Below are 23,559 nucleotides of genomic sequence, written 5' to 3'. Positions count from 1 at the left end.
GCGAGCAGGTGGGTAAAGTGTCTTGCCCAAAGACACGGGGGCAGTGACTAGGATGGCGGAAGTGGGGATCGAACCTGGAACCCTCAAGTTGCTGGCACGGCCACACTACCAACCGAGCTATACCGCCCCTGAGTTAAGTGTTCTTTCTTAATCCAGAGTCATGTTTGAAGCAGCTAATATTTTCCCATGTGAACACTTTGGGTCCTTATCTTATGTCCGCTGGTAAACTCTTTGTTTCACCTTGAATGCGCCGTACTACCTGCTTTAAGTATAGCATACTCCCTTTCTGGGCGGGAGTAACTGTTTTGCTTCTACATAAGCTGACTCTTTCTGTTTGAATTTAGACCTAATCTTGGTGATGCTATTGTTGCATTGTAAGGGCTGGTCTCCTATGGCTTCAGTAAAACTTGGCCAAGTGCTGTTCTGTCTTGGTGGTCCTTCTTGCTCAACATATATGTCGTCTAAAATAATTTGGGATTGACCAATGTGTTTTATTCCCTGAGAGGAAGACTGGTCGCGATTCAGATAAGTTTTTACGCATTATACATGTGTGCTGCCGGTTCAACACGTCGGAACATGATAACATTAATGCTCCAAAAACGATCGCCTCCATGGTAAAGACCTCGTATGCATGCAAAATCCTCATTTAAACAAAGCGATCTGCACCAATTTTAAGTTGCACACGCAGTCTTAGTCGATTACACACCACCATACCTGCCAACCCTCCCAATTTTCCCGGGAGATTCTCGAATTTCACTGCCCCTCACGAAAATCTCCCGGGGCAACCATTCGCCCGAATTTCTCCCGATTTCCAACCTGACAAAAATATCGGGGGCGTGCCTTAAGGGCCCTCCCTTTCGCGTCCTCGACAACCTGTCGTCACGTCAACTTTTCCTCCATTCAAACAGCGTGCCGGCAAAGTCTCATAATGTACGCGACTTATACACACACGAGTGAATGCAAGGCATACTTGATCAACAGCCATACAGGTCACACTGAGGGTCACCGTATAAACAACTTTAACACTGTTACAAATATGTGCCACGCTGTGAACCCACACCAAACAAGAATGACAAACACAGTTCGGCAGAACATCCGCACCGTAACACAACATAAACACAACACAACAACTTCCCAGAACCCCTTGCAGTACTAACTCTTCCAGGACACAACAAAATACACCCCACCCCCCCACCTCAATTCCCCCCACCGCTACCACCAAACCCCGCCCCACCGCTACCCCCCACTCCCAATCTCCCGAATTCGGAGGTCTCAAGGTTGGCAAGTATGCACACCACACACCCACGCATGCTATTTTATTTTTTGCGCACGCTTTTTAGCGTGAAGTGTATCAATTAACTCATATTATGTTCTACATATGGTGAATGTTCATATTCATGTTGGAGAAAGCATATCACCAAGTTTGAGTAAGCAGTGGTATTTCAGTTTGAGCACATGATAAGATAAGGCACCTTAGTTGGACATTGGCATGTGGACTGGAATTAGCTCTCTCACAAGAAGGAGCAATACAACCAGGCTTCGGAATGCAAAAGTTCTAGCTCTATCCTGGCGGAGAGATTCCATGTTTATCTTAAATATCAAACCAACAAGTTATGTTATACATGTGTTGTTTTCCAGTCACATGGTCAGGTTGTGCTATCCTGACTTAACACACACCCAGACAGAGAAAGAAGGAATATATAACGGATGGTTTGGCTTCTCCAGTTCAGGAATCATTAATTTTTTTTACCTATGTTCCTCCGGGTACTTCAGACATGTTTAATGACGCTCGCTTGTAATAAAGCAACTTTTGGTTCAGTAAAGTGTCTCCGACGTCTATTTAAAACCAGACCTCTGTTCGGACAAAGACGACAAGATCAGAATTACACTTCAAGCGCATGGAATTTGGATCTTAGTAAATCAGGCCCAAAGTCATCAAAGCAGGAGCGTATTAGACAGTATCCACTAAAAAACCAATATGAGTATAGTATTGGAAGTGAAACATTTGTATTGGAACACCCCTACTACCATATTTCTTAGTTATTGAATTTTAATTCCCTGTTATTTGTTAACTTTCCAAGATTTTAAACTCTTTTGAGTGACAGGAAGAAAAGCTCTGGCTAATGGGAGAATAGGTCACTTGGTGCCATCTGTTGGTTTAAATCGTGGGTCAGCAACCCGTGGCTCTTTATCGCACACCCTAGTGGCTCCCTGGAGCATTTTTAAAAAAAAGATTGAAAATGGAAAAAGATGGGGAACATTTTTTGTTTTTGTTTTAGTATGTTTTTTGTTTGAGGACAAACGTGACACAAAACTTCCCAATTGTTAGAACGCCCACTGTTGAATATGTTTGTGTGTACGCGTCACTGATGAGAGTATTTGGTGAACATCGTTTTGTTCTACTAATTACGGCGGTTCTTGAACTCACCATCGTGTGGACTGTTTGTTTACATGTAAAATCTTCAACTCCTTCTTTGTCTCATTTAGTCCACCAAAATGTTCATGCTGTGCGGGAATGCACAAAGGTGAGCTTTGTTGATGTTATTGACTTGTTGGAGTGCTAATCAGACTAGCTGTATGTACATAATGCATCATTATGCCTAATTTGTGGTATATTTGAGATCATTTAATTTCCTTTACTTTTATCCTCTTTGGATATAATTTAGTTTTGCATGTCGCATGACACATTATCTGTATGTAATATTGGCTGCATTTACAATCATTTTTTGCCTGATATGTGTGTGTGACATGTTGTTCCAGACCACAGCAAATGTTACCTAGCTTGCCAAAGATTGTAATAAATCTACTAAAAGAAAATAGCCTGCCGTTTCCTTTAACTTGGACACACACACTTATACCTTTGGTCATTAAAAGCCAGTAGTTTCCGGGAGTTATCTCACCTTCTGATTTACTAATGGTTTCTAATTTTGTAAAAATGTGTAGAATAAATGATACATTTCAACATTTCTGTCAACGAAGATTTGCTTTAGCCTGCGACACATAGTCAAGTTAAGGTAAAGTTAAAGTACCATTGATTGTCACACACACACACTAGGTGTGGTGAAATCTGTCCTCTGCATTTGACCCATCCCCTTTTCACCCCCTGGGAGGTGAAGGGAGCAGTGGGCAGGAGCAGTAGCCGCACCCGGGAATAATTTTGGGTGATTTAACCCCCAATTCCAACCCTTGATGCCGAGTGCCAAGCAGGGAGGTAATGGGTCCCATTTTTTTAGTCTTTGGTATGACTCAGCCGGGGTTTGAACTCACAGCCTACTGATCTCAGGGCAGACACTCTAACCACTATGTCATTTTGATAGTAGGCTTTTATAGCTAATATAGACAGTTACCTCATGTGTTGCCTTCATTATAAGACTTACATACAGCTTTTAATTTTTTGCAGTTCCTGACCGATTTCTTTTTTGTATTTTTGGTCCAATATGGCTCTTTCGAAGTTTTGGGTTGCCGACCCCTGGTTTAAATGAATGATTATCTAGACTCTGAATGGAAGATGGTTATGTCTTTATCAGACTTTTTTCAACGGAAAAAAATACACTCTTATGTTCTGGTCAATAGTGTAATTAGTCAAGCACAAATTTTACCAGTAGCAAATGTTATCAGTTCTGAAGTGGGATCTGAGCCGAGGATGTAGTTGTGGCTTCTGCAGCCCTTTGAGACACTTGGGATTTACGGCCACATGAATAAACTTTGATTGATGGATTGATTCTGTTCCCCAGTGCACAAAGCAAGGTCTATTCAGACATCCTTTGATGAATTTAGTGTGGAAGATATTGACGCCATCAGACACCTGCAAGCTAGGCCCTCTCATCTACTATACATAACCTTTGACTTTATCACAAAAACACTCTTTTAAGAAAGTCCTTATCAATATTTCAGCTCACATCTAACAAGTTTTGTTCAAGTAAACAACAAAGCAGAACAAAGGCTTAATGTAGCACACATCCATCCATTTGTTGAGTCCTTCCAGGCACAGCACAAATACACAACAGCAAACAATGCTGATAAATGGCAGTGGTGTTTAGTTCTGCTTGTGATGCTACTTTTACTGATAACAGCCAATCCGTTTTTTTTTTTCCAGATTCCAGTTCCAATTTTAGCAGCGGTCGTCCTCATCTGTGTCACTCACCCATTCACCAGTGTTGGCCGGGAAACCCTGCGCTAAGTTCTTCTGGAAATGCCCATTAGGGACCTGCCAGGAGTGTCTCAGCTGAGGGGCGGAGCTAATAGCGTTGGCCCGACCCAAACTCGTAGCCACGGCGGTCTCGAATGTCAGGGTATCCTGTTGCTTCTCACCTGCCTGGCCGCCCCTCAGGTTCTCATGGAATGGAAGATATGGCTCAGATATGTAACGGTGGGGAGAAGGATGACTCGGATTGGACGAGGACGACTCCTTCAAGGGGCCTTGCTGGACCCGGTGGGGGCTTGGTCCTGCAGAGGGGGGCGCCGGCGTGCTGGGGGGTTGTTCCTGGCACACCAAAGGGGAGTAAGATATGTGAGGACGGGGGCGGGAGGGGGTTTGTGGAAGCTGACGCCGGTTACGAGTGGTATTGGACTCCGGAGCTGAATGGGCATGACTGCTTGTGGTGTTGAACTGGACACATAGAATAGACAATAGAAATATATTTTTTTCATTCTAAAAATATTATTATTAGACTGGAATAAGATAAAGTCACACTTGGGTCGCTATATGACGTTGACATATGTGGTTGATCAACATAAATCTAAGACACTCGGGTCATTTGTATGAAAAACTGTTCCGTATGTTTGGATGGGTTGTAGAATCCTTAATGTTCGTGCAAACCAAGCTTAAAAAATAAAAGGATGGCAGTATTGACCTGTATTCTACCACGTCAACTAACACAATTCACTCATATGCGGAGGGAATGAGCACATTCAGTGGAAGGCTCAGACTCCCAAAATGCAACACGGAACGACACAGGAGGTCCTTCATACCGACAGCCATCAGACCGTATAATGCATATGTTCCTTCTTGACTGCACTTAAATGTGCTGAAAATTGTAATTTTCCTGAAGGAACTCTCCTGACGGAATAAATAAAGTACTATCTAATCCAATGTAGAATGTATTTATATTATTCATATATTATATATATCAGTAATTCTCAAATGGGGGTACGCTTACCCCTGGGGGTACTTGAAGGTATGCCAAGGGGAACGTAAGATTTAAAAAAAAATATTCTATAAATAGCAGCAATTCAAAAATCATTTTTAAATATATTTACTGAATATACTTCAACAAAATATGAATGTAAATTCAAAAACTGTTAAAAGAAATCCAACATTGCAATATTCAGTGTTGACGGCTAGATTTTTTGTGGACATGTTCCATAAATATTGATGTTAAAGATTTCTTTTTTGTGAAGAGATGTTTAGAATGAAGTTGATGAATCCAGATGGATCTCTATTACAATCCCCAAAGAGGGCACTTTAAGTTGATGATTACTTCTATGTGTAGAAATCTTTATTTATAATTGAATCACTTGTTTATTTTTCAACAAGTTTTTTGTTATTTTTATATCTTTTTCTCAAAATAGTTCAAGAAAGACCACTACAAATGATCAATATTTTGCACTGTTATACAATTTAATAAATCAGAAACTGATGACATAGTGCTGTATTTTACTTCTTTATCTCTTTTTTTCAACCAAAAATGCTTTGCTCTGATTAGGGGGTACTTGAATTAAAAAAAAATTTTCACAGGGGGTACATCACTAAAAAAAGTTTAGAACCACTGACACATATAATATATCAGATATATTATATTATTTATTATTAATATTGTCTATTGTGTGCGAACTGTGGTGTTGAATTTCCCCCAGGGATCAATAAAGTACTTTCTATTCTATTCTATTTACTATTTTTTCTTAGCCACTAAAATATTTGCCCCTGTACAAAAGATTTCTCATTGCAGTTCCGACATACAGCAGTGGCGCGTCGAAGGGGTGGCCCCTACAATCTGATAGGCCACCCCAGGGGTCACCCAATTTGAAGCAATGTTCTTCAAATTGTGGCACGTGTTCCACTCGGGTTCTATGGTGGTATTGCCACTAGTTGCCACTAGTTTTGGTCCCCAAACTACAGGCTGCGGATTGTCCCAAGTTTATTTTTAAAACATGACATAAGACAGTGGTTCTCAAATGGTTGTACGCGTACCCCTGGGGGTATTTGAATTTATGGCAAGAGGTACGTGAGATTTTTTTTAAATATTCTAAAAATAGCAACAATTCAAAATTCCTTTATAAATATATTTACTAAATAATACTTCAACAAAATATGAATGTAAGTTCATAAACTGTGAAAATAAATGCAACAATGCAATATTCAGTGTTGACAGCTACCGTAATTTCCGGACTATAAGCCGCTACTTTTTTCCCTTGTTGTGGTTCCTGCGGCTTATACAATGGTGCGGCTTTCGGTGACCAGGGCCGCACACTACCGAGGATGCGTGAGACCGAGGCAGACATCTGGCGCCAGGTAACGAGAGCAAAACAAAGAGTAGGAGAGCGTCAGCGACAGTTTGCGCGAAGAAAGTGTTCATGCAAACACCCTCAAAATGGAAAACAAACGGTAAAGGGTATATCAATCAATCAATCAATGTTTACTTATATAGCCCTAAATCACTAGTGTCTCAAAGGGCTGCACGAACCACTACGACATCCTCGGTAGGCCCACATAATGGCAAGGAAAACTCACACCCAGTGGGACGTCGGTGACAATGATGACTATGAGAACCTTGGAGAGGAGGAAAGCAATGGATGTCGAGCGGGTCTAACATGATACTGTGAAAGTTCAATCCATAATGGATCCAACACAGTCGCGAGAGTCCAGTCCAAAGCGGATCCAACACAGCAGCGAGAGTCCCGTTCACAGCGGAGCCAGCAGGAAACCATCCCAAGCGGAGGCGGATGAGCAGCGCAGAGATGTCCCCAGCCGATACACAGGCAAGCAGTACATGGCCACCGGATCGGACCGGACCCCCTCCACAAGGGAGAGTGGGACATAGGAGAAAAAGAAAAGAAACGGCAGATCAACTGGTCTAAAAAGGGAGTCTATTTAAAGGCTAGAGTATACAAATGAGTTTTAAGGTGAGACTTAAATGCTTCTACTGTGGTGGCATCTCAAACTTTTACCGGGAGGGCATTCCAGAGTACTGGAGCCCGAAATGAAAAAGCTCTATAGCCCGCAGACTTTTTTTGGGCTTTGGGAATCACTAATAAGCCGGAGTCCTTTGAACGCAGATTTCTTGCCGGGACATATGGTACAATAAATCGGCAAGATAGGATGGAGCTAGACGGTGTAGTATTTTATACGTAAGTAGTAAAACCTTAAAGTCACATCTTAAGTGCACAGGAAGCCAGTGCAGGTGAGCCAGTACAGGAGTAATGCGATCAAACTTTCTTGTTCTTGTCAAAAGTCTAGCAGCCGCATTTTGTACCAATTGTAATCTTTTAATGCTAGACATGGGGAGACCCGAAAATAATACGTTACAGTAGTCAAGGCGAGACGTAACAAACGCATGGATAACGATTTCAGCGTCTTTAGTGGACAGAATGGAGCGAATTTTAGCGATATTACGGAGATGAAAGAAGGCCGTTTTAGTAACGCTTTTAATGTGTGCCTCAAAAGAGAGAGTTGGGTCGAAGATAATACCCAGATTCTTTACTGTGTCGCCTTGTTTAATTGTTTGGTTGTCAAATGTTAGAGTTGTATTATTAAATAGAGGTCGGTGTCTAGCAGGACCGATAATCAGCATTTCCGTTTTTTTGGCGTTGAGTTGCAAAAAGTTAGCGGATATCCATTGTTTGATTTCATTAAGAAACGCCTCCAGCTGACTACAATCCGGTGTGTTGGTCAGCTTTAGGGGCATGTAGAGTTGGGTGTCATCAGCATAACAGTGAAAGCTAACACCGTATTTGCGTATGATGTCACCTAGCGGCAGCATGTAGATGCTGAAGAGTGCAGGGCCAAGGACAGAACCCTGGTGAACTCCACACGTTACCTTAACGTAGTCCGAGGTCACATTGTTATGGGAGACACACTGCATCCTATGAGTAAGATAAGAGTTAAACCAAGACAGGGCTAAATCTGACATACCAATTCGTGTTTTGATACGTTCTAATAAAATATTATGATCGACAGTATCGAAAGCAGCGCTAAGATCGAGGAGCAGCAACATAGATGACGCATCAGAATCCATCATTAGCAATAGATCCTTAGTCATTTTTGCGAGGGCTGTCTCCGTGGAGTGATTTGCCCTGAAACCGGATTGAAAGGTTTCACATAGATTGTTAGACGCTAAGTGTTCATTTAACTGCACCGCAACAATTTTTTCGAGGATTTTTGAAATAAATGGAAGGTGAGACACCGGTCGGTAGTTTACCATGAGGTCAGGATCAAGGTTAGGTCTTTTAAGAAGAGGATGAATAACCGCTTTTTTGAATGCTAGGGGAACAGTGCCCGAGGAAAGTGATAAGTTTATAATATTTATCACTGATGGACCTAATAATACAAAGAGCTCCTTGATCAGTTTCCCAGGAAGAGGGTCAAGTAAACATGTTGTTTGTTTTATTCCATTTACACGTTGTAACAATTCCTCTAATGTTATTTCCTCAAAATGAGAGAAACTATTTTGGAGGGCAGTATCCGCCGTATATACAATCATATCAGTGTTAATAGAACCCAGTTGTAGCTGGGACGCATTATCTTTAATCTCCTTTCTAATGACTTCAATTTCTTACTAAAGAATTGCATAAAGTCATCAGCTGAGTGGGTGGAGCTACTGGAAGGCGTCCCTTGTTAGGTTAGCGATGCTACCGTACTAAACAAAAATTTAGGATCGTTTTTATTACGGTGGATGAGATTTGAGTAATATTTAGCTTTGGCTAAGGTAAGCATGTGTTTATAAGTTATTAAACCATCACTCCATGCTTGATGGTGCACCTCAAGTTTAGTCGTGCACTAGGTCTATCGTATTACCGTTGCGATGCGTGGGTTCATTTATTATTTGTGTGAGACCACAGTTATCAATTACAGTCTGGAGCGCTACGCACGGTGGGTCCGATGGGGTATTCATATGGATATTAAACTCCCCCATTATGATTATATTATCGGCGTGTGTCACTAGATCAGCAACGAACTCTGAGAATTCATTGATAAAGTCCGAATAGGGCCCTGGGGGACGGTAGATAACAGCCAGGTGTAGAGGCAGCGGTGTGACAGACCTCATAGTAAGCACCTCAAATGATTTATATCTATTATTTATGTTAGGACTAAGGTTAAAGTTTTCGTTGTATATTAGTGCGATAACCCCACACCTTTTAAGAGGACGGGCAATATGCGCATGTGTAAAGTTAGGAGGACATGCCTCATTTAGCGCAAAAAAGTCGTTTGGTTTAAGCCAGGTTTCGCTGAGACCGATGACGTTAAGATTGTTGTCTCTGATGATATCATTAACTTACAACGTTTTGGGAGACAATGATCTTATGTTTAAAAAACCTATATTATAGGTAGTGGGCTGTTTTAGGGAATTTTTTATCAAATTATCCGTAGTAGCAATATTAATAATGTTGTGTGTATTATGCCAAGTGCATTTAGTATAATTACGACCATATCTAGGAATTGATACGACGGAAATTTTCCGATTGTTTGATTGTTGCTTTGATAAACTGCACGCATCATAGTTTGCCAACTCAGTAGAACGCATGTTCCGATTGTTTGTTTGTTGCTTTGATAAACTGCACGCATCATAGTTTGCCACCTCAGTAGAACACATGTCCAACTCTGAAACAATCAAAGCAGAAAAAACTTGTTCTAATTTAACTGACTCCTTACCCAGACCAGTAGTCTCGCATCTTCCATTTAAATCCGGCTTCAGGATGGAGGGAAGTGGTGTTCTGTGGGGATTAGCCTTCTGCTTTGTTTTTAGCCCCGCTCGACATCCGCGTTTACGATCACACCGCTGGCGTCTGCTCCGTAGACGGCCCCCGCTGCTACTATACTCCCCTGCTTCACAGGCCGCTGGATGTAGCCGCCGAAGTATTCCCATGCTAGTTAGCACGTCTAGCAAGCACGCGTCTATCAGTCCAAAATGGCCCGATATGTCCACATCCAGAAGTGTCTGGCGGTCGTACGTGATCAGGGAGTGACCGCGATGTGAGCCAGCCATGAAGTTTGCAGAATTGTCCGGTATTTCTGCCAAATGTTCCATATGATGCTGCTTTTAAGTTAAAGGCAATCGATCCGGCTGTCAAAGAAGGAAATAGAGCTGCTGCACATACCCTTGACATCAATGAATCAATGATGAGACGTTGGAAACGGCAGCATGAAAAACTGATTCAATGCAAAAAGACAAAGAAAATCCTTCAGAGGTAATTAAAGCAGATGGCCGGAACTTGAAAACTTTCTTGAGGACTGGGTGAACACACAGAGAGCAGACGGCCGGGGTGTTTCCACCGTGCAGATCCGACTGAAAGCCCAAACAACCGCCAAATTACAACCGTAATATTGAAGATTTTAGAGGTGGACCATCATGGTGTCTCAGATTTATGAGACGAAAAGGACTGTCCATTAGGGCACGGACGACTCTTGAGTCAGCAACTCCCTCCCGATCACAAGGAGAAAATAACAAACGTCCGCGAATTCACACAAAGAAAGATAGACGAATACTGCATTGGACCGGACGAGATAACAAACATGGATGAACTGCCTCTGTCCTTTGACTTGCCTCTCACAAGGACTGTTAACAAAAAAGGTGAATCGTCCATCACACTGAGAACAACTGGCCATGAGAGAACACATTTCACTTGTGTTCTGGGCTGCACAGCATCTGGACTAAAGCTTCCACCAATGGTGATTTTTAAACAGATTACTATGCCAAATGGATAATTCCCGAAAGACATCTCCGTAAAAGTAAACCAGAAAGGGTGGATGATGGAAAGCGTTATGAAAGAATGGCTGAATGAGTGCTATAGCAAGCGACCTGGGGGATTTTTTCGCAAAAAAAAAAAGCACTGCTCGTTTTGGACAGCATGAGGGCCCATATAACAGATTCTGTGAAAGCAGCCATCAAGAGCACAAACTCTATTCCAGCTGTGATTCCTGGGGGCACAACAAAGCATTTGCAGCCACTGGACATCAGTGTGAATCGTGCTTTTAAAGTGGCACTACGAGTTCAGTGGGATGCATGGATGACTAACGGTGAGAAGTCATTCACCAAAACTGGTCGCATGCGAAAATCAACTTTTGCTCAAGTCTGCCAGTGGATCCTGACGGCATGGAAAAGTGTGAAAACATCCACGATCATCAACGGCTTTCGAAAAGCTGGACTGCCGCGTCGTGATGATGAAGAGGACGGCGTAACGGCTGACGATGCCGGAGCCGTTGATTCCACTGACGAAGAGGAAGGTTTTGAGAGCGAGAACAAAGGAAAGAGAGTGGCTGACGACGCCATTTTGGACCTGTTCTTCTCCGACACCGACGAAGAGGATTTTGGTGGTTTTAGTACGCAGGAGGAAGACGATGACACAATGATTAAAGACTGACTTTAATCATTGTGTCATCAATCAATCAATCAAACAAATAAACATTGATTAATTGATTGATTGACTTTTCATATACTGGTAGTAGGCTGGTTATTTTGATAACGTAAACGGCCGCGGGACTGCACTTTTACTGCCGTGTTACAGGCGAGCACTTTGTATTACTTTGCACCGTTGTATTATTTGTACTCAGCATTAATGCTGTTCGCCATGTCAAAGATGTGAAAGTTTGATTGAATGATTGAAAGATTTATTGTTAATAAATGGGACGCTTTGCGTTCCCAAACAGTCATCTCTGTCCCGACAATCCCCTCCGTGGTAGCAGGAACCCCTATATACTACGGTAATTACACATCAAAACGCCTGCGGCTTATAGTCGGGTGCGGCTTATATATGGAGCAATCTGTATTTTCCCCTAAATTTAGCTGGTGCGGCTTATAGTCAGGTGCGCCTTATAGTCCGGAAATTACGGTAGATTTTTTGTGGACATGGTCCATAAATATTGATGTTAAAGATGTCTTTTTTTGTAAAGAAATGTTTAGAATTAAGTTCATGAATCCAGATGGTTCTCTATTACAATTCCCAAAGAGGGCACTTTAAGTTGATGATTACTTCTAGTTGTAGAAAACTTTATTTATAATTGAATCACTTGTTTATTGTACAACAAGTTTTTAGTTATTTTTATATAGTTCTTTCCAAATAGTTCAAGAAAGACCACTGCAAATGAGCAATATTTAGCAGAAACTGATGACATAGTGCTGTATTTTACTTCTTTATCTCTTATTTTCAACCAAAAATGCTTTGCTCTGTTTATGAGTTACTTGAATTAAAAAAAGTTTTCACAGAGGGTATAGTAGAATTTCTTAACTCAAGGGTCCCCAAACTACAGCCCGCGGATTGTCCCAAATGTATTTTTAAAACATGACTTAAGAGATATTTAATTTTGACATGCTCCCTGAAGGGTGAAGTCCATAGCAATTAATATTGAACATGTGCATTACACAAGAGTTGTTTGCACAGACTCATTGAATAGATTTTAATTTGGACAACCTTATCCATTTATGGTTCAATAAATCAAAAGCCAACACAGAACTTTAAAATATGTGATACAAAAACACCCAACTTGCCCACTTAACTATGTGGGCATTATTAAAAAATGTCTAATAGTACAAAACCCAAAACCAGTGAAGTTGGCACATTGTGTAAATCGTAAATAAAAACAAAATACAATGATTTGCCAATCCTTTTCAACTTAGATTCAATTGAATAGACCGCAAAGACAAGATATTTAAAGTTTAAACTGACAAATGTATTATTATTTTTTTTTTTTTTTACAAATAATCATGAACTTGGAATTTATTGTCAGCAACACGTTGCAATAAAATTGGCACAGGGGCATTTTTAACACTGTGTTACATGGCCTTTCCTTTTAACAACACTCAGCAAATGTTTGGGAACTTACGAGACCTATTTTCAGGTAGAATTCTTTCCCATTCTTGCTTGATGTACAACTTAAGTTGTGGTATTTTAGGCTTCATAATGCGTCACACATTTTCAATGGGGGACAGGTCTGGACTACAAGCAGGCCAGTCTAGTACCCACACCGTTTTACTACGAAGCCACACTGTTATAACAATGTGATCAATGTTGCTCCCATTGTAACGCACGGCCCGCCACTGGCTTCTCCAATGTACACACTGGCACATTTACAATGTGTTGCCTCATTGCTGCCAAAAAAAAACAAAAAAAAACGAGGAATATGTGGGCCGTAAAATTTCATATAAATCGCCCCGTCATTTTTTATTCCATTGAAATTTGGCAAAACTATTTCGATTCACACAGTAAAACAGGACAAACTGCAGCCTTTGGAAGCTCAATACAATTCCATTTTTTCAACAGATCGTTGGCAAACTTAGGCGGAAATAACCATAACGACTTATGTCAACGTCAGTCAGCTCGTCGAAATTAGCGCAATATACTGTTTTGCACTCATTCGCTATGTCACCTGTATCATAAACCTGTCACATTTACCAATCAGTGTCAATCATCGTGTTGCTCTGACCTGTCTCTGCAAAGAGCGAGGGTGTCCTTCTTTAGGCGAGAGGGAGCGTCTCCTTTCGCAGGACGGGTCTCGGCTGCACTCTTCAGAGTTGCAGCGGGACACGTCTGGAGACAGCAGGTGGCGACGTTCTTTAGAGCGCCCTCGCTCATGACTGTTTTGATTGGTTCTTAGGCCTAGACGAGAAGTCCAATCATGCAGTTTAAACATAAAAACAAAATGCAAACTTAGCTGTCAAACACTGAAGATTGCTGTATACAGTCGTCCCTTGCTACATCCCGCTTCAAATCTTGTAGCCTCACAAATTCAAATAATTTCAATTAATTGTTTTACTTTTTTAAAGCATATTCTAAATGTTTTTGGCATAAATTAAGTAATAAAATTAAGTTTTACTGTCATGATCCGTGGCTCGGATCATGTTTTGTTTAGTCATGTTCTGTTGAGTTTTGGACTCCCTTAGTTCCTGTTTTGTGCACCCCTGGGTTTGTTTTAGTTGGGTGCAAATTATTTTCACCTGCCTCTGATTAGTGTCCGGGATGCTCACCTGCTGCCGGGCACTAATCAGCAGTGTTGGGACTATTGCATTACAAACTAGTAGTCCAAAAGCGTTATTTTTTATATTTAGTGACTCAGTTACCGTTTACTGCGTTATTTTACATTATTGTTTATGTAGTATTGGCTAAAAACAGAAGGCCAGAGTGTGTTTTATTGGAAAGCTGCAGTGTCATCCTTCTGAATCTTCCTTTGTCAAAAGCGGGAGAAGAAAAGAGGGGGTGTGTGTGTGTGTGTTTGTGTGTGTGTGTGGTGGAGTGGGCGTGTCTGTGTTTACTAACAACAAGACATCATTGCGGAGCCAAAGTCGTGTTTCTTAACGTGGAGATATTCTCACAACTTTTCTTTTGTTGAGCAAAAAGAAAAGAACATTTTAGTCAAATGTTGCGTCTTGGATCAAAGATCTTATCTACTGCCCAGAACAGCAATTAAAATCTGCTGAAACAGCTACAAAAGCAACATGATTCGACGAAGCTAGTAACGAGAGACACAGACTCCGATGCCACCTCACCTCCACCTCCACCTCCACCTGAGGATTTTAATGGCGGGACTGCTCGCCAGGACAACATTGATAGAGCCATTGCAGGCTATTTCTACAGTGGAGTCATCTGCTTTCAGGCAGCTAATTAGCATGATACCGGCATCAAACAGCAAATGGCACGAAAACATTTTCCACATACCTAGACACAGTGGACATAAAAGTGGAAAGCGAGCTAAAAAGACACTCCAAACTCTTCCTCTGCTCATCATTCAGCACTTAAGGTACACACACTCTGACAATTCTCTTATATACTCTTTCATTCTAGACTTCTCGAGTGTTTGATTATCACATCACTTTAAATGGATAAACTATAAAGTTCACAAACATAAAGAGGCATCCTAGTGGGCCAGGGCAATTTTTCCTTTTCTCTAAACTAAAACTGGGGAAATGCAAAGAGTGTTCTGGGCTTCAGTGCAGTGTGGATCTCCTGAAGACATGATTTTATTTCAAAATTCCTTGAGAGAAAAACATGCCTGGTTAGGCTTTGTGTATGTCATGTGTGCTTTCCTTAGGTGAAGCCAGGTTTACAGCTATGTTGTTATTATGCTGTTTGTTACTTATGTATGTTATGTTGCAGCTATTTAAAGTAGTTTCGTCAATTTGTTTTGGCCTGAAATAAATTGGCCCTTTGAAACATATCTTTGTCTTTGTGTTTTGTATGTAGACCACATTGCTTAGCAAAGTTCAGTGATGCAAATGCTTGTCAAGTTGATCAACAGATTGTATTATTCTCCAGTGCAATAACAGTACTTTAAAGGCCTACTGAAATGAGATGTTTTTTATTTAAACGGGGATAGCACGTCCATTCTATGTGTCATACTTGATCATTTCGCGATATTGCCATATTTTTGCTGGAAGGATTTAGTAGAGAACATCGACGATAAAGTTCGCAACTTTTGGTCGCTAATAAAAAAGCCTTGCCTGTACCGGAAGTAGCAGATGATGTGCGCGTGACATCACGAGTTGTGGAGCTCCTCCCATCCTCATATTGTTTACAATCATGGCCACCAGCAGCGAGAACAATTCGGACCGAGAAAGCGACGATTTACCCATTAATTTGAGCAAGGATGAAAGATTCGTGGATGAGGATAGTGAGAGTGAAGGACTAGAAAAAAAAAACAAAAAAACAGGGCAGTAGGAGCGATTCAGATGTTATTAGACACATTTACTAGGATAATTCTGAAAAATCCCTTGTCTGCTTATTGGTTTACTAGTGTTTTAGTGAGATTATATAGTCGTACCTGAAAGTCGGAGGGGTGTGGCCACGGGTGTGGTTGCCGCCAGTGTCTCTGAGGAAAGCCACGTTTCTCGACGAGGCGAGACGAAGGCAGCCGGTCGGGACGGGCTGAGCTTTTTTTCCCCCTCCTCCACGGTGGAAGCATCCCACGTTCGGGGGCCGCCGGTCGGAGGAGGCAAGAGAGTCGCAGCTGCCTCTTTGACAGGTGCACAAGGAACGACGCAAGCTCCGCTCATGTCTACGGTAAGAGCCGACTTATTACCACAAATTTCTCACCGAAACCTGCCGGTTGACATCTGGTAGAGAACCATGTTCGCTTGACAGCTCTGTTCCATAGTAAAGCTTCACCTTCGTGAATGTAAACAAGGAAACACCGGCTGTGTTTGTGTTGCTAAAGGCAGCCGCAATACACCGCTTCCCACCTACATCATTGTTATTTGACGTCTCCATTATTAATTGAACAAATTGCAAAAGATTCAGTAACACAGACGTCCAGAATACTGTGTAATTATGCGATTAAAGCAGACGACTTATAGCTGGGATAGGGCTGGAACAAAATGCCACTGACGGCATCAAAACTATGAATGAACACGTGGAGTTATCTACTTAACAAAAAAAGGTGAAATAACTGAACACGTTTTATATTCTTGTTTCATCAAAATAGCCAACCTTTGCTCTGATTACTGCTTTGCACCCTTTTGGCATTGTCTCGATGAGCTTCAAGCACACCTGTGAAGTGATCAAGAGAATGCCAAAAGTGTGCAAACCAGAAATCAGAGCAAATTGTGGCTATTTTGAAGAAACTGGAATATTGGGTAAAATGAGTGTAAATGTGACTATATAAGTGTTAATTCATGTTTATAAGACTCTGATAATGTTAAAACACGTATTTATAAGGTTGTAAACAGTGTTTTTAATTCCCGAACAATATCTAATTAATCGTTAATCCTAATGAAATCTGTTTATCGCGGTCATGTCAGGACCCTTTTAACGGTAATAAACGAGGGGCGCCTGTATATCTGTTGGGTGGTGTGCGCTCAAAATGGAAAAACCTCTGTAACTCTTCTGATGAAGCATGTACGTGCTGTCAGGGCTGACTCTCTCCAGGGAATGTTGTTCTTGCCACAGGTGGTTCACACACTGGTCTCCGATAGTGGAAAAGGAGCGCTTCATGAGCTTTCTGTCTGCTGACATTCCAGGCTGTTCAAAAAAATGCTCAAAGGTTAAAAGTCACCATCATTTAGGTAAAGAGAGGTGTGCACCCTGGACTGGTCACCATTCAATCATAAAGACGCATATAGACAAACAATTCACACTTCCATTTACACCAATGTACAAAACCCAAAACCAGTGAAGTTAGCACGTTGTGTAAATCGTAAATAAAATCAGAATACAATGATTTGCAAATCATTTAACTTATATTCTTTTTTTTTTTTTCCTGTCCAGCTTCTCAGGCAAATCATATAGTTGATGTAGATGCCCATATCGGCTGTTCAGATTTACTATACAAAAGAGAAGTGTAGAATGCTTCTCTTGTTGCTTTATCTGAATTTGACTTTATTAAATGTATTTATATTATCATTTGGTGCAGCCGGGCCGGAGCAGGAGGGGATAGAAAGAGAAAAAAGGAAGACAGAGGGGGAAATTGTGGGGATAAGAGGGGGATTAGACAGAGAGACAAAAACAACAGCAAACACAACAAAAACAACAACAACAATAGAACAACACCAGCACATACGATATGTACAAATATGATCGTAAAAGTGATAGCAAATAAGCAGTTAGTGAAGTAAATAATAATATAGAATTGACATTGAGCATTTTTACACTACAACTGGAGCAATACAAATACCAATACCAATATTTAACTTATATTCAATTGAATAGACTGCAAAGACAAGATATTTATTGTTCGAACTGAGGAACGTATTATTTTTTTTGCAAATAATCATTAACTTAAAATTTAATGGCAGCAACACATTGCAAAAAGTTGGCACAGGGGCATTTTTAACACTGTGTTACATGGCCTTTCCTTTTAACAACACTCAGTAAACGTTTGGGAACTGAGGAGACCAATTTTTGAAGCTTTTCAGGTGGAATTCTTTCCCATTCTTGCTTGATGTACAGCTTAAGTTGTTTAACAGTCCGGGGTCCCCGTTGTCGTATTTTAGGCTGCATATTGCGCCAAATATTTTCAATAGGAGACAGGTCTGGACTACAGGCAGGCCCGTCGAGTACCTGCACTCCTTAACGACGAAACCACGTTGTTGTAACACCTGCAGAATGAGGCTTGGCATTGTCTTGCTGAAATAAGCAGGGGCGTCCATTAAAAAAACGTTGCTTAGATGGTAACATATGTTGCTCCAAAACTTGTATGTACCTTTCAGCATTAATGGTGCCTTCACAGATGTGTAAGTTACCCATGCCTTGGGCACAAATAGACCCCCATACCATCACAGATGCTGGCTTTTCAACTTTGCGCCTATAACAATCCGGATGGTTATTTTTCTCTTTGGTCCTGACGACACAACAGCTACAGTTTTCAAAAACACAGAACACTTTTCCATTTTGCATTACTTCATCTTAGATGAGCTCTGGACCGGCAAAACCGGCGGCTTTTTTGGGTGTTGTTGATAAATGGCTTTTGCTTCGCATAGTGGAGTTTTAACTTGCTCTTACAGATGTAGCAACCAACTGTAGTTACTGAAAGTGGTTTTTCTGAAGTGTTCCTGAGCCCATGTGGTGATATCCTTTACACACCGATGATGCTTTTTGATGCAGTACCACCTGAGGGATTCAAGGTCACCGGCATTCAATGTTACGTTTAGTGATTTCTCCAGATTCTCTGAATCTTTTGATGATATTACGGACTGTAGATGGTGAAATCCCAAAATTCCTTGCAATAGCTCGTTGAGAAATGTTGTTCTTAAACTGTTTGACAATTTGCTCACACATTTGTTCACAAAGTGGTGACCCTAGCCCATTCTTGTTTGTGAATGACTGAACATTTCACGGAAGCTGCTTTCATACCCAATCATGGCACTCACCTGTTCCCAATTTGCCTGTTCACCTGTGGGATGCTCCAAATAAGTGTTTGATGAGCATTCCTCAACTTTCTCAGTCTTTTTTGCCACTTGTGCCAGCCTTTATGAAACATGTTGCAGGCATCTAATTCCAAATGAGCTAATATTGGCAAAAAATAACAAAGTTTACCAGTTTGAACGTTAAATATATTGTCTTTGCAGTCTATTCAATTGAATATAGGTTGAAAAGGATTTGCAAATCATTGTATTGTGTTTTTATTTACCATTTACACAACGTACCAACTTCACTGGTTTTGGGTTGTGTTCAATTTAAAGTCTACAGATAGCCTAACTTGCATGTTTTTGGACAGAGGGAGGAAAATAGGGGAGTTAGAGTAATTAACACTGGTGCGGGCAAAACATGCAAACTCCCTAAGAGCCAAAAGCTAGACCCCCCTAAGACTATCAATCTTTCTTACCTGAGGTTCCATAGCCAGTCTGGGCATAGAGGACGCTCTGATGGAAGACATGTGTTGAGGTGATTTGGCGGCTGTTGGGTCCGGCGTAGACTGCTGCTTCACTTGGTTGTACTCCACTACGTCAGGCACCTATACAAATATACAATCTTGTAAGTAATACCATCAAGTGCTATGCTGTCTTTGGTTATGTAAGCTTGTCTTATGGTTGATTTACTGTAAGTGGGCCCTAGAGTAGAAATCCTGTTCTTTTGGGAAATCATTGCTCTTTAAAAAAAAAAAACAATTTTGTGAACATTTTTTAGAGCAGACCTGGGCAGAATACGGCCCGCTGGCCACATGCGGCCCATTAAGATTTTCAATCCGACCCGCCGGACGTTAAACATAATTTTTTTAGACCTTTAACATCAAAACTGTAGCCGCCATTATGATGTGCAGTCGTACTTGCCAACCCTCCCGATTTTTCCGGGAGACCCCCGAATTTCAGTGACCCTCCCGAAAATCTCCCGGCGCAACCATTCTCCCGAATTTCTCCTGTTTTCCACCCAGACATCATATTGGGGGTGTGCCTTAAAAACACTGCCTTTAGGTGCCCCTACAACCTGTCGTCACCTCCACTTTACCTCTATACTAACAGAGTGTGGGCCCAGCCACATATTTAACCGCAAAAACTTGAGCGAATGCAATGCATAATTGATCAACAGCCATACAGGTCACACATAAACAACTTCAACACTCTTACAAATATGCGCCACACTGTGAACCCACACCAAACAAGAATGACAAACACATTTCGGGAGAACATCCGCACCGTAACACAACAAAAACACAACAGAACAAATACCCAGAACCCCTTCCAGCAATAACTCTACTGGGCTACAATATAGCCTACCCCCCATCTCCCGAATTCGGAGGTCTCAAGTTTGGCAAGTATGTGTGCAGTGCTGTTTTTAAATGACCGTAAGTCTTTAACTATAGAAAGTATTTCATTGGTTGAAATCTGCGTTTTTGAATGTTTTGAGTTATTAAGGTAATCTACGTCACAGCAGCTCGGACGAGGAACATAGCAGAGTGGGCAGGGTTTGTTTTCAGAGCAGCCAGCCTGGAACGCATGAGGATGTGTTCTAACTAAATGTTATGATAGGCCAGATCTGTAGGAACGTGGACTTTGGTGCAACTTGCTGCGTGGTTTTGTGCGCTCACAGTGGAGGCACAAAATTTAATGCAGGGAACAAAACTAACACAAAGGCAGAACTATGAACATTAAACTAAAATACTTACGGTGATGAGAACTATGGCATGGACCGAACAAACACAAGAGATCCAACATGGGCAGAGCAAGAGATGAATAATGTCATTAGAGTAATGTCGCTAGGTCGACTACCTGGCAACTACAGGCTTAAGTAATAGTGACATGATTAACAACAGGTGGGTGAGTTCAAACAAATGACGCACGTGAAACTAATAGTTGTCATGGAAACTAAAACAAACCAGGGTGCGCAAAAACAGGAACTAATGGAGTCAAAAACAAAACAGAACATAAGTAAACAGAATACAGACCACAGAACATGACAAGATCTTGGCAAATTATGGCCCGGGAGCTCATGCAGCCCAATAAGCTTTTCAATCTGGCCCGCCGGACATTCCCCCCAACATTTTTTTAGATCTTTAAGATGTAAACTGTAGCTGTCATGATCCGTGGTCCGGATCATGTTTTGTGTTTTCTGTTAGTTTTGGACTCATTTAGTTCCTGTTTGTGCACCTCTGAGTTTGTTTGGGTTGTCATGGTTGCTCGTTATGTTCACCTGTCTCTGATTAGGGTTTGCCCGCTCACCTGCTCCCCGAGCACTAATCAGAGGCATTTATTAAGCCTGCCTTTGCCGGTCAGTCGGCCTGGCGTCATTGTTTGCTGTAAGCAACGGTCACGTAGGTTCATGTCTTGTTTCGAGTTTGTACTAAGTGTTTGCTACATGCACCTGTCACGTAAGTTTTGTTTGTTCATGCCACAGTTAATAAGTTTTCCTTGTCCATAGTCTATGGTCAGTGTTAGTTTGGCTTCGAGTGCGATCAGGCACGTTTTTCTGTCGTCTTGCTTTCTGGTTTGTACTCCTTTGATTTCGTGAGGAATAACTCATGTTTTTACCTGCATGCCTTGTTCAAAGTAGTCCGTCTGCATTCCTGGGAGAACGACCCCGCAGTAAGCTGCTAAAAAAACCCCGTCGTGACAGTAGTTGCCATTATGATGTGCAGGGATGTTTTCAAATTACAGTAAGTCTTGAACTATACAGAGTATTTCGATGGTTGGAATCTGCGTTTTTGCATGATGTACTAGTTACTATGGTAACCTAATTAGTTACTATGACGGTGGCACAGGTGTTAGTGCATGTGTCTCACACTACGAAGGTCCTGAGTTCAAGTCCGGGCTTGGGATCTTTCTGTGTGGAGTTTGCATGTTCTGCGTGGGTTCCCTCCGGGTACTCCGACTTCCTCCCACCTCCAAAGACATGCACCTGGGGATAGGTTGATTGGCAACACTAAAATTGGCCCTAGTGTGTGAATGTGAGTGTGAATGTTGTCTGTCTATCTATGTTGGCTCTGTGATGAGGTGGCGACTTGTCCAGGGTGTACTCCGCCTTCCGCCCGAATGCACCTGGGATAGGCTCCAGCTCCCCCCGCGATCCCGAAAGGAACATGCGGTAGGAAATTGATGGATGGATGATAATGTAATTAGTTACTGTGGTAATCGAATTAGTTACTATGGTAATCTGAGTCACAGCAGCTCAGTCGAGGCTCCAAGCAGTGTGGGTGGGGAGCATTTCCACAGAGTGTTTCCACGGCCTGCCTTAAATGCCGGTGTCAGGGACAGACGCGGAAGGAGATTTTTACAACAAAGTTCTAAAGCTTTGTGATATATAAGATTGTAGGTGGGTTTTTTTTTTACCCTACGCGTACATATTTCGCTGTGTTTGTTGCATTTTTGTTGTGTTTCACTTGATTGTAAAATATATCAATGGAGAAGGGGTGTGACGTTCATATGTTGTCAATATTCAGTGTTTTATCGTTCATAGTTAATATTGTAAATCCCACATTCTTTATTTTCATGTACATTCTGGGTGTCTCATTCAGTATTAAAAAAAATTATTAAATCTTTGGGGTCGGCGCGGCGCTGTTGGGAGAGTGCCCGTGCCAGCAACCTGAGAGTTCCTGGTTCGATCCCCACCTTCTACCAACATTGTCACGTACTTTGTGTCCTACAGAAAGACACTTCACCCGTGCTCCTGATGGGTCGTGGTTAGGGCCTTGCATGGCAGCTCCCGCGATCAGTGTGTGAATGTGTGTGTGAATGGGTAAATGTGGAAATAGCGTTAAAGCGCTTTGAGTACTTTGAAGGTAGAAAAGCGCTATACAAGTATAACTCATTTACCATTTTTAACTGAATTTAATTCCGTTTTTTAAGGGGGTCTGTCCTAACGTTTTTAGCATTCAATCAAACATTATTGTGAGGTTTTGTATTAGTGTTCCTAAAAGTAGATATACCGGCCCCGAGAAACATTGTTTTCTCTAAATTTGGCCCCCCGAATCAAAATAATTGCCCAGGCCTGCTCTATAGAAATTGGATGGATGGATATTCTTTTTTTTCCAGACTTTTTTCCAAGAAAATAAAAGGTTCTGTATATGGGTCAATACGGTATATTGTGCTGATTAATTGATTGATTGATTGAAACTTTATTTAGTAGATTGTACAGTACAGTTCATATTCCATACAATTGACCACTAAATGGTAACACCCAAATAAGTTTTTCAACTTGTTTAAGTCGGGGTCCACGTTAATCAATTCATAGTAAATGTGGCGCTACTAAAGCAAAAAGTGTACACTACCAGTGTGTTTAAATGGTGGTGATGGTGATGATAAGGGAAGTGATAAGGGTGATACGGTGAGTAGTAATCATCACTCTCCTCCTCTCCCGCCTTGGAGCAAGGCCGCTGCTGCGAGATCATCTCTTGGGGGGAAATGGGGCTCAGGGCCACGAAGCCTCCTTTGGTGCTGGAGAAGGACGGAGCAACATCAGATGCACGTACATTTGCATAAGAAATGG

General features: G+C 41.6%; 1 protein-coding gene across 1 annotated transcript in view; it reads right to left on the bottom strand.

Moving 5' to 3' along the window:
* Window positions 1-1,235: 1,235 nt before the first annotated feature.
* Window positions 1,236-23,559, bottom strand: part of LOC133543280 (voltage-dependent R-type calcium channel subunit alpha-1E) — a 257,650-nt gene continuing 235,326 nt past the window's right edge. Inside the window, exons 43-47 of the mRNA XM_061887764.1 lie at window positions 23,342-23,507; window positions 19,466-19,594; window positions 17,016-17,163; window positions 13,637-13,809; window positions 1,236-4,609 (exon numbers count right to left, since the gene is read on the bottom strand). Of these exons, the coding sequence (XP_061743748.1) occupies window positions 4,112-4,609; window positions 13,637-13,809; window positions 17,016-17,163; window positions 19,466-19,594; window positions 23,342-23,507 (1,114 nt within the window). The 3' untranslated portion in view covers window positions 1,236-4,111. The remainder of the gene's footprint in view (window positions 4,610-13,636; window positions 13,810-17,015; window positions 17,164-19,465; window positions 19,595-23,341; window positions 23,508-23,559) is intronic.

This window comes from Nerophis ophidion, linkage group LG26 (genome assembly GCF_033978795.1).
Source record: "Nerophis ophidion isolate RoL-2023_Sa linkage group LG26, RoL_Noph_v1.0, whole genome shotgun sequence".
Classification (NCBI taxonomy): Eukaryota; Metazoa; Chordata; class Actinopteri; order Syngnathiformes; family Syngnathidae; genus Nerophis; species Nerophis ophidion.
The sequence above is the reverse complement of the archived record's forward strand: the minus strand, read 5'-3'. Positions and strand labels throughout refer to the sequence as shown.